The sequence below is a fragment of the Saimiri boliviensis genome, chromosome 7, assembly GCF_048565385.1.
Source record: "Saimiri boliviensis isolate mSaiBol1 chromosome 7, mSaiBol1.pri, whole genome shotgun sequence".
Classification (NCBI taxonomy): Eukaryota; Metazoa; Chordata; class Mammalia; order Primates; family Cebidae; genus Saimiri; species Saimiri boliviensis.
In genome coordinates this window covers 125,228,054-125,240,405 of record NC_133455.1, presented here as the reverse complement: position 1 = coordinate 125,240,405, position 12,352 = coordinate 125,228,054, and the positions used below count along the sequence as shown (strand labels likewise).

At 41.1% G+C, this 12,352-nt stretch overlaps 1 protein-coding gene across 1 annotated transcript in view; it reads left to right on the top strand.

Annotated features, from left to right (window-relative positions):
* Positions 1-12,352, top strand: part of ANO2 (anoctamin 2) — a 358,642-nt gene that overhangs the window by 264,620 nt on the left and 81,670 nt on the right. Inside the window, exon 15 of the mRNA XM_074403486.1 lies at positions 7,399-7,473. Within this exon, the coding sequence (XP_074259587.1) occupies positions 7,399-7,473 (75 nt within the window). The remainder of the gene's footprint in view (positions 1-7,398; positions 7,474-12,352) is intronic.

Genomic DNA, 12,352 nt, shown 5'->3' with positions numbered 1-12,352 from the left:
GACACTGCCAGTTTTGACTTCATAGTGATGCCAATCCATGCAGTTGTGTAATTTTTTTCAGTGGCACTCAAAATCCCTTATCTTCTTATAGAGGAGGGGGATGCTGCTCTGATTCAATGTGATGCTCCGTTGCGTGGCTTCATTGGATGAACTCAGGCACGGAAGCATGTGTGTGATGTTGAGTATGACTGGAGCGATGGGCCAGACTGGAAATAAGAAAGAGTGTTGGAAGAATGGGAAGTGAAGAGTTCCAAATATCAACATTACTTGGACTGCGGTGAGGAGCTGCTGGCCAAAGTGAAGCAGGATTGACATTAGGACATTGAGGAGCAAGTGAGTTTCTGGATCTGAGTTGCTTGTGATGATGATAGGATTGGAGAAGATGGCAGTGCAGATGGCAGTCACAAAGAACAAGTCCTTGTGGCTGAGTGGTGTGCCCCCTCAAAGGAGAGGCTCTCATAGACAGAAGAGTAAAGGCTTAGAAGTGATAGACAGACAGCATCTCAGCTCCGCTCCTCAAACAGTACACGGAACTGAATGCAAATAAACAATTGGTTTCAGTGTTTTCCACTATCAGAATAAATCCACTATGGCATTAAAACATAATTCATGTTTTAAAGGCACCTGAGTATTATTTAGAATTAAAAATCTAGAAGCAACCATTCCTTATGAAGGAATCAGCAACAGCCTTCTCAAGATGGGGGCGGAGGGGGGTGGGGAGGTGGGAAGAGAGAGCATGGGGAGAAATGACAGATACAGAAGGCAGCAAACCACACTGCCATGTGTGTACCTATGCAACAATCTTGCATGTTCTTCACATGTACCCCAAAACCTAAAATGCAATAAAAAACAAAAACAAAACAAAACAAAACAAAAAACTGAGCAGAAATGTCAGAGGCCCTGCTGCTGTTGCCTGGAAGTCAGTCGCTGGCTAGCCATGGCCTGTCACCTCTCCTCCTCTACCTCAGGATTGATCTGAGCAGTAAGGAACTGGATTATTTGTCCTCTATGACCCCTGCCAGCCTTCTATCAGATGACTTGCTATCTGCTAGCTAGAAATGTCATTCTGTTCTGAGTTTTGATCCTTCATGTCATAACGAAAGATGCACTGTAGATTAACAGGTAGGCAGGAATTTGAGTTAACCTTATCTACCTAAAACCCTGCTGCTCTGTATACATCCTACCCTCTCGCTACACTGAGCCATTCAATCGGACTGCGTGTTCTGGTATCTCCATGCTTCTGCACATGGTGCTTTCTCTGGAATACCCTCATCCCCCTTTTTATCCTGGGAAACTCGAATCATTCTTTAATCACAATTGAAATGTCTCCTGGCCATTGACGTCTCTCCTTATTCCTCTGGGCTGGAAGTCACTCCTGCCTCTGTGTTTCCATGACACTTTGTATATCACATCATGTTGTAATTTGTGTTTATCTTTGTCGGTTTCTGCTACTAGTTAGGGCCAAGAATGTAAGTTGTTCTTCTATGTATACCTAGTGCCTGGTGCTAGCATGATGCTTGGTACCTATTTAATGTTCAGTGTATGCTTCCTGTATAGAAACAAGAGTACCACAACTCACAATTATACAGAACTTACAGTTTTCCAAGTACTATCACATATGTGGTATCCTCATGGAGTGCTCGGTAAGGGAGGTTATCTGTTATCCCATTAGAAATGATTATTTGAGGATTATTTGAACAATATGCCCTAGGCTGCTCAGCTAATAAAGAAGTGGAGACAGGGAGTGAAGCCCATGTCCTGTATTTCCAAGTCCATTGTATTTCTCTCCTCTTTAACACTGTCCCCAAAATATTTGCCAGAACATAGGGTCAATATCTGAACATTTTAACGGAAGCCAGTCTGACCGATTCCTGACCCTCTTGTTATTATCTGGAGGACTGAGGATGATGATGATAATGAAGCTGCCATTGAGGGTGACAAAGCTTGGCTTCCTGCCCTTTGTGGGCTTCCCCAAAGAACGAAGACCACAGCTTGCTTCTTTTGATGCCCAAACCCAGTTCCACTCCAGGCCTCATCACTTAGCATTTACCATCTTCATTCTTCTTTTGGGGTCAGGAGTAACCTGCATTGGTTTAACATTGGTATGACTGAGTATCTCTTCTTTAAGTCTTCCTTTAAGAAAATTCAAAATAGAAAAATCTGGATTAAAATCCTAGGGGGATCTGTAGATACTGCCTCTTCAGAGAGGTGAAGTATAATTCCCACAGCTTCAATGTGCACATTTTATGACTTTCTTCTGAAGAGTAAAGTATGGAAAGGAGAAAAAAAGAAACTTTAAAATAGAGAAATCTGACAGATACCATCTCCACCAGGAGATCAAGGTTGGCATCATCAGTGATCAGTCATATTCTCGCCTGTACCCTTGATATGATGTGGTGAAAATGGCCCCTTTCCTCTGTGGCCTTCCTCCCCCAAACACATAGCTTTAGTCTAATCATGGGAAAAACTTCAGACAAGCCCGTATTGAGGGACACTCTACAAAATACTTGACCAGTACACCTCAAAACTGACAAAGTTACCAACAACAAGAAAAGTCTGAGAAGCTATCACAGTCTAGAGGAGTGTAAGGGGACATGGCGACTAATTGTGATGTGTTATCTTGGAGGGGACCCTGGAAAAGCGGATTGATATTAGGCAAAAACTAATAAAATTGTATATTATTAAACTTAAATCATATTAGATTTTATATTTATAAGAAATTATGAAGGAAGTATAAACTTTAATAATAATGTACAATATTCGTTCATTGGTTGTGAAAAAAATGGACTTAATAGGGGAGACTGGGTGTAGCATATATGGGAACTCTCTGTATTGTCTTTGAAGTCTTTCTGTAAATCTAAAACTATTCTAAAATAAAAATTTATTTTAAGGAAGAAAGAAAACAGAGGAAAGAAATACCATGTCTTATTCATGGAACTGCAAAATGGTACAGCCAGTTTGGGAAGTTGTCTGGCAGTCTCTTATAAAGTCAAACATATACGTACCCTGTGAGTTGGTAATTCCAGTCTTTGGTAATTACCCAAGGGAAATGAAGACCAAAACCAGTGCACAAATACTTTTACGACGGCTTTATTCATAATTGCCGAAAACCAGAAACAATTCAAACATCCCTCAAATCGTGAAAGGATAAATGAACTATGGTACGTCCCTACGGTGGAATATTGTTCGACAATAGAAAGGAACAAACTACTGAGACATGCAGTGACATAGACGACATGAATCTCAAATGCACTAAGTCAAAGAAGCCAGACTCAACATACTTTATGAATCCGCTTATATGACATTTTGGAAAAGATAAAACTAGAGGGGCGTAAAACAGATCCTCCACATTCTGGGGATTGTGGGAGGTGATAGACTACAGAGGGACGTGGGAAAATGATGGGAAGTGATGGTACTGTTCTGTGTCTTCATTGTGGTTGTGGTTTTATATGACTATACATTTATCAAAACTTACAGAACTGCACACTGATGAGGGTTGCACAAGGAATGAATTTTACTATGTGTAAATTATGTCTTAGTTAAAAAGGAAGCCAGGTGTGGTGTCCTGTGCCTGTGATTTCAGCTAATCTGGAGGCTGAGGTGGGAGGATCACTTGAGCCCAGGACTTTGAGGTTGCAGTGAGCCATGATTGTGCCACTGCACTTCAGCCTGGGTGGCGGAGTGCGCTCTGTCTCTAAAACAAGAGAAAGAAAAAAAAAAAAACCAGAAAAATGAAAACAACTCAAGGATGATTGCCACTTTACAAAATTATTCTCCAAGGGATTTTTTTAAATAGCACTCTCACCTGTTGCCTTTTTGGTGATTGGTGATTTTCTTTCCAAATGTTTAGCTTGCCAAAAGGGCACTTACGTGGTTTTATTACTATGCTACTTGCTGTCTGGAGGCTCAAAAATGGGAGCCATCATCAAGGGACACAGACACAAAGAGCTGAGACAAAGAAGCTAGCACAGAGGACAGCTAGGCTCCTGGCTTAACAATGAGTGCATTAGCTAAGTGCTTTATAGACACCTGCTTTTGATATAATCATGAAGCTGATTAGGCCTTACTTTTATGAGCCTTCCTACAAAGCTCTCTCATATGCCTGCTCTCAAGTGATCCACAATACCTGGGCCGCTTAGATGGGACAAGCCTTGCTATTTCCATTTTAAAAGAAGAGTGAGGTACTAAGAGTTCTCATCCCTCTGTGTGCCTGCACTCTCGTGACCTGCTTCATAGATGGGGTGATTTTAAATGTGTGGTAATTTGATGTGATAGATGTAACTATTTTATATACTTTACAGATAGGGAATATAAATTATTTTACAGAAAAGGAAGCGGAGGATCTGGGAATTTCCCAAGGTTATTCACCTAAGAAGTACCAGAGCCAAGAGTTCAGGACTCGGATGTTCTGTTCCGAGTCTGCTTCTCTTTGTACTGTCTTACATGCTGGTTATGGGATTTTTATGCAGAGTGTATTTAAGTTAAGGATATTTTGCTACAAATCTTCATATTGGTAATGTATCAGTGAGTGGAGAATTATAATTGGCTTCCATTATTAGAGCCAGATTGTTTTAAGTAAAAACTACTTTACTCAAACTGTCATTTTTACTAGTGACTCTGGGAGCTTGGAAAACAGTGGTGCAATGTTTGCATTTCTCTTGGCTTCTTATGTTGGGAAAGTGTCTGAATGCAGGAGTACTGCATGTGCATTGGAAGTTATGACTTCCAGAAAAAAAGAGATCAGCAATGTAAACATGCGAAGGGGTGATTTTTCAACACACACTAGAACGTGATATCAAAATGAGCATTGTTTTCTTTTAGTTGGTTTGAGAGGACTTTTAATTCGGTTGCTTTTTAGTGATGTCTCATTTTTATGCAAAATAGTAGTGCCACCTTCCTAATTGGGTTCAGCTTAGAAACGCTTTTCCTTGTTTCCTTGGTGGTCTCTGAGCTCCTCCTGGGCAGCGCTGAACCTTCTCCTCAGCGTGTCCTCGGTATCTAGCACAGAGCCCGGCCCATGGGTACTGTTCAGACTGTGTTTGTTGAGTAGAACGGAACCAAAACTCATTCATCAAAACCTTAACCATGATTAGGGGGCCTCAGGAAAAGTCCCTCCGTGGCCCCTCACATTTCTCTTCAGAATTCCTGTCGAGTGTTATCATCCGCTAGCCCATCTTCAGTTTTCCGTGTCGACATCTTAATGAAAAATCTTCAAAAATACCCTTAAGGAAAATGCTAGTGTGTGAGTTAAACTAAGAATTAATACTGAAGGAAAATGAAAGAAATTCTATCCCCTCTTGATGTTTGGCCCAATTTAGAAGAATATGGGGACGGGTGCGATGGCTCATGCCTGTAGTCCCAGCACTTTGGGAGGCCGAGGCAGGCGGATCACGAGGTCAAGAGATTCAGACCATCCTGGTCAACATGGTGAAACCTCGTCTCTACTAAAAATACAAAAATTGGCTGGGTGTGGTGGCGCAGGCCTGTGGTCCCAGCTACAGCTACTTGGGAGGCTGAGGCGGAAGAATTGCTTGAACCCAGGAGGCGAAGATTACAGTGAGCTGAGATTGCACCACTGCACTCCAGCCTGGTGACAGAGCAAGACTGTCTCAAAAAACAAACAAACAAACAAACAAACAAACAAAAAACAGAATGTGAATGAGTCTTGTTCCAATCCCATTAGAAGTAGGTTTCTATGTGCCCGTTTCTTTAGAATGGCCACAAGATGTAATTACCTTGTTCTACAACTAGGTAGAACTCGACCCTTCACTCAGTTCCAGGCATGCGCTGTGTGACGGACAGCTTGTTGCACTATAAGAGTCCAGAAACCGGATTCTATCACTAAGTGTGCAAATCTGAATCTATTGCTTGTTTACATAATCTGTAAATGCAAGTGCTAATTACTAAATGAATTCAGCTATAACACTCGTTTCTATTACAATTTATTAAGCCAACTCGACCCTTTACTCAGTTCCAGGCATGCACTGAGAATTGTTCCTCTTCTCAGATCTCCTCAGGCTCACTCCCAAGATAACCCTCACTCCCAAACTGGCCAGGGATTCTTAAACCTTTTGGCGTGTGGATGTCGCCTCTGTTTCCTCAGCCTGTGAGCTCCACAGAAGTAGTGATCATGTCAATTTTCTTTTGTCTTCCCTGTGCCTGGCACCAAGATCCACGCACTGTGGGCCCAAGAATGATTTTTAGAAAGAAATCAATTAGGATAAGGAGGTCCTTCGCTTACAGTACAAGCTTTCAAAGGCTAGATGGCACTGTTGCTAGCACCAAATCAGGTGTGCTCTGAATGTCAGTGGTGAGGAGGGGAAAGGAGAGAGCAGGGGCCCTGGAGTACTCACTGCTGAGCCGCGCTCAGACACCTTGCAGAAGTACTGGTGGATTCTTGCCTTCCTGGCAGGGAGCGCTCTGCCATATTCTCTGTGCCTTCATAAACACGGCTTCAGATGGTCTTCCCAGCTACCTTGTGTAGCAGGCAGGACAGCTGTATCAATTCTAATTTTATAGAACTGCAGCTCAGAAAAATCAAGTGCCTGAACTAAATTTATACAGAAGAGCTGTTTAATTAGCAGAGCTGTTTACCATTCATAGCTGCTGGCTTGGCACCCCACCCCCCTATCAAATGAGGATCCTCAGAGCATGCTGAAGGAGGACTGTGGTTAGTGATGTGATCGTCCCAGGGTAATGACCTGGGTGAACTGGACCCTGTCTGAGGGGAAAAAGGCAGGATTCTCAGCTAAGTTGATTGAATGGATCAGCTTAATCTGTGCCTCAAAGTGTATGGATTGTGACAAGGGGGAGCACATAACACTACATGTAGCTTCTTTGAAGAACAACATTGTGGGTGATTTACACAATTGCTAGGCTCTAAGATGAGTGGTTGATATTTTATTTAACAAATGACCTATTTATAAGATGCTGCCTTGGGGATGGGGCGTATCTGTCATTTGTCTATTTCTTTACCGCAGTCACATGTTTCTCACTAAAACAAAACAAACAAAACTGTCCTGTGCAATAGGCAGGGCAGGTATCGCCATCATGCCCAATTTACAGATGAAGAAATAAAAGGTCAGAAATGTGAGTAAGAGACATATCCAGGATCACACAGCTGATAAGTGGGTGAACTAGAACTTTAGCCCACTGTGAGGCTGAAATCAAATCTTGTTGTTTTTTTATTGTGATTTTTCCAGGCTATGCCGGCTTATCTAGAAATTTCAAAATTAGGAGAGCTGTTGTTGATATGGAGAGTAAGGCATCAATGACGAGAGAAATAGATCTATATAGAGTGATAATGATCAATCATATGCAAATATATGCAAATCGAGAGCAAATTAGTATCTGTTATTTGTGTCTTCTGATTGTCTCTGCTCTCCCATGTCTCCCTAGGATGATGAAGACAAACTGACATGGAAGGATCGTTTCCCTGGTTACCTGATGAACTTTGCCTCCATCTTATTCATGGTAATTTCTTTGAGGGACCACTTGCCTGTGACTGCAAGCATGTAGTTGCTGTCATGTGACTACTTGTGGATATTATATTCTGCTATGAAAATAAGGAGAGGCTGGTAAAGGGGAAGCCACAGTCCTGTAAAGACGGGTGGGATCTTGTGGGATAGCGAAGCCATTGACCACACATGCTAGAAGTTGGAACTTCCAGGGAGTGGGTAGGGAGATGGTGCTTCCACATCGAGACAACCCAAGAACTTGGAGAAGGAATCAGGTAGGATGGCTGCAATTGCAGCAGCCTGTTTGGGCTTCGGGGCGGTTCTCTCTGACTTTTGTGTATAGTGCATTCTTGGTTGCCAGCATGGGCAAGACAGCAGCGTAGGGAGCTAGAGGACCTAGAAGAAGGCAAAAGTCAGAGGACTAAGTTAGGGTTACTAATACCTCATATCTCTTTATGGAAATATTCCTTACAGTACTCAAGATTGGAGGCTCTGCTTTGTAAAGAAGTGTGTGTACTCACAGCTCAGAGCATTTCTTAGTAGACCTGCACATTAGTTTCAGGGGGGAAGAGGGATTACTTATTCCAAAAATTGGCCTGGAAATTGTTGTAACTCTGACTCTGGCCTGAGATTACCACTGCTGTTATGTTTGCCATCATGACCATTAAATACAGGAGCTGTGTTTTTGTCTCAGAAATTTAAAATGTGAAGGAAACTTAGATCCCACCAATTCAACTTCTCATTTTGCAGGTGAAGTTCAGAGTTGATAGGTGACTTGCAAAAGCTTAGAAGTCTAAATTTGTTTTCTTCTCATTGCTTCACAAGTGCAAGGAATGTGGAATTTATTCAAGAATATGTGGTTAGTTGCAGTGTGTTAAGCTGTAATGATATAAAGTTTAATTTAGCACTTCAAAGCCTCCCACAATATGCATATAATTGTCAAAGAGTTTATTCATTCATTCAAGAAATATTTAATGAGTCAGATGATGGGCTTGACACCATTCTTAGACACTTGGTATACAGCAGAAAACAAAACAAAATAGTCCCTCTCTTAAAAAATGTACAGACAATAAATAAGTAAATAAAAAAATAGATAAAATAGACTTCTATCCCCAGTTGTGGTAGGTTAGGGTATTTTTAACATCCCATTTTGCTAAAATTCACAAAAAATATTGGATAAATGCATTTTTCAGTCTTCTCAAGGCCTCAAAGGGCTGACAGGACAGGAAGAAATACTGGCCTAAAATCTAAAGAAACGTGGGACCCAAGGAAACAAATACCTGAGCACTAGAGCTGCTTTTACCTCGAGAACGTTTTCCCATCTTGGCAAACTCAGACTTTGGTTTTGGTGGTTTTATGGGAGCAAGGAGGGCAGAAATCAGGGATGACGGATGGCTCAGAATGGGAATTTTAACAGGGCATCCTCACCAAATTAAGTCTGAACTCCAAAGGGCCATCTCCAGAGCATGTATGAGACTACAGAAAAATATTATTACGGATCTAAGCAGAGAAGGGAGAAAAAGGGAAACAAAATTCTGTCCTTAAGAAGTGGCCAGGGATCTTATATGGAAGACCAGGGATCTTATATGGAAGACCAGGGATCGTATATGGAAGACCAGGGATCGTATATGGAAGACCAGGGATCTTATATGGAAGACCAGGGATCGTATACTGAACCACGGTCTTCCATAGAAGATTGAAGACCTTGACTGTGAAAATAATAATGCCAATTCTCGTGAGAGTAAAAAAGATAGAACTAAAGTGTACACAACAATAATATGTAAGTTTAGTGGGCAGTAAATAGAATAGTAATTTTCTAAGGTCTTTATACTGTCCACTCGATAAACAGATTTTAAGATTTATATGGAAGCACAAAGGCCAAGAATAGTCAACAAACTCTTGAAGGATGTTCAAGAGTTTGTTGACTATTATATGTTACTGTAATTATAAAACTACAATAAGTAAGATAATGCCATATTCTTGTGGGAAGAGTTAATTAGCCCAATGGAACAAAATAGAAAATAAAGAACCAGATTAATGCAACTGGCACTGTATGTTAGTGGGTATAAGAATGAACTTCTCAGTCAGTGCTTCTGGGACACTTGGGTGTCCATACAGAAGAAAATAAAACTGGGCCTTAAAGATCAACTGTGAAAGGCAAAAAATAGAGTTTTTAAATATATAAGAAAAAATATTTTCATGACGTTGGGGCAGGGAAGAATTTCTTGAGCAAGATGCAAGAAGTACAGCTGTAATATAATGCTGGTACATTTGACTATATTAAAATTAAGAATTTAATTTCACCAAAGACCTCATAAACTCTGCGAGAAGACACATTTTCAGAATGGGATAATATATCTGCAACAACTGTAACTCACAAAGAATTATTCTCAACATATATAAAGAATATAAAACATAGAAGAAGGTAATTCAGTACAAAATAGGAAAAAGATGAATATGTACTTCACGAAAGAGGAAATCTAAATGGCCAGTAAGCCTATAGAAGAGTATCCAATCTCATTAGTAATCCTGGAAATTCTAATTTCAACCACAGTGAGATACCATATACACCCAAAATTATGTCAATAACAAGTGTTGGAAAAGATATAGATTAAAAAAAAAATCTTATGCTCTCCTTGTAGGAGTATAAGTTGAAAAAGCAAAAACACCTTGGATACAGTTTGGCATTATCTAGTGAAACTGAAAATACGTATATCCTGGGGCCCAGAAATTCTACTCCTGGCTATCTGCCTTAGAAAAACTCGTCTATGTGAGTGGCGAAATACATGTAGAAGAATGTCTATGGAAGCTCTGCTTACAATAACTCAACCTGGAAACAATCCAAATAATAAAATGCTGGTACATTTGACTAGATTAAAATTCAGAATTTAAGTTCATAAAAGACCTGATGAACTCTGTGACAAGACAAATTATCCAAATGGGATAATGTATTTGCAACAACTATAGTTCACAAAGCCTGTCACCACCAGAATAGATATATAAATTGAGGCATATTTATACAATTAAATACTACATAGTCATGAAAATGAGCAAAGTAATGTTGTATATATACAATATCAAGGATGAAAAATAAACAAGATGAAAGAATATTTACAGTTTGATTCTACTCGTTGAGAGTTCAGAGACAACACTCAACTACATTGTTTAAGGATGCATACCTCAGTGTTAAAACTATCAAATGAGCAAGAGAATGATTATCACAAAATTCTGCACAGTGATTGGGTCAAAGGAGGGATGGGAGATCATGTGTGTGTGCCAGGGAGAAGGGCATTCAGAGCTGCTGGCAGTGCTGGTCTGGGCTATACTTGTGTTTATTTTATTCATTAAACTCTGTGTGTGTGTGTGTGTGTATGTGTGTGTGTGCATGTGTGTGTGTGTGTGTGTGTCTGTAAAATGGATTTTTCTGCATGTTCACAATAAAATTTAGAAAGCACAAAATGCATATGTTACATAGTTTGGTCAGGTAAGTTCTCATTAAGATGATGTTTTTATCAAAGATCTGGAGGAGGAGCAGGAGCCAGCCACACGGATATTCTAGGAAGGACATTCTGGGCAGAGGAAACAGCAAGAGGAAAAGCCCAAGGGGAGCAATGCCTGGGGTCAGGAGGGACAGCAAGAAAGAGCCACAGTGTGGCTGGAGCCAGCACCCTGCAGAGGGGAGTGCAGAGTGGGACACAGTTAGAGAAGTATTGAGGAGCCCTGTAGCAGGGCCCTGGAGGCCACAGTTAGGATGTGGGCTAATTCTATGTGAGATGAGAACTTCTAGTTCTACAAGGAGTGACATGACCTGACATGCATTTCAACAGGATCATTCTGGCTGCTGGAGTGAGAAAATGCTGGGAGAAAGGCAAGGGTGGGAAGAGGGAGATCAAGTAGGAATCTGTCGTGATGATGCAGGAAGTGTGGTGGCCTGGGCAGGGTGAGAGTGAAGAGTGTTTAGATGCTAGTTCTATTTGGAAAGTGGACTGAAAGAATTTGATCATGTGGTATGAAACTGAAAGGAAGTCAAGGATGATTCTAAGGCTTTTGTTCTGGGCAGCCCCAAATCTGCAGTTATTCCTTACTCAGCTGCCCTCATGATGGACATGAATCTGGAGTTCAGAGAAGACATCCAGGCCGGAGACCTAATCCCTATAGAAGGCAGTTAAAGCTATAAGATAGAACGAGATCACCAAGGGAATGAGAGTAGATAGAGAAAATGCACCAGGACCAAGTCCCAGGACACTGCAGTGCTGAAGTTTGGGAGAATGACGAGGAGCCAGAAAGGAGAATTGAAAAGGGACGGGAGAGAACAGGGAGTCTCAGAAGTCAAGAAGGCGTTTCAAAGGGGCAGGGCAATCAATGGTATCAGATGCTGCTGACAAGTCAGGCAAGGAGAGGACTGAAACTAGGAGCTTGTCTGCTGCCTGAGAAAAAAAGCTGTATCATTGTCATCGTCATCATCATCACCATCATCATTAAGCAACAAATAGATCACTGAACCACCATTCAACAAATACTAGAAACGGAGTCAATGGTGGGTCATCTTGCCAAAGTTCTAAGTTTTTTCTTTTTTAAAAAAATTCCATTGATACCTCCTAGACTGGAAAGTAGAAATTTTTTAATTGTTCAGAAATAATATATAATTATATTTCCTTTGTAGAATCTTCCCTTTCCCAACCCCACCCAACTCCAAATCTTGATAGAAATGCAAGATTCTGTATCAGAACCAATAACTAATTGAGAACCTCACTATGTCTGGGGTCCCACAACTGCCACCAGCAAGTTCTGGGGACTGGACCATTTGGGCAGGAGCTGGGAGCAGAGTGGTGGGAACGAGGGGCGCCCCCTTTACACATCATCCTTCACAGTCAGGTGCTCAAGCTTTTCCAGGC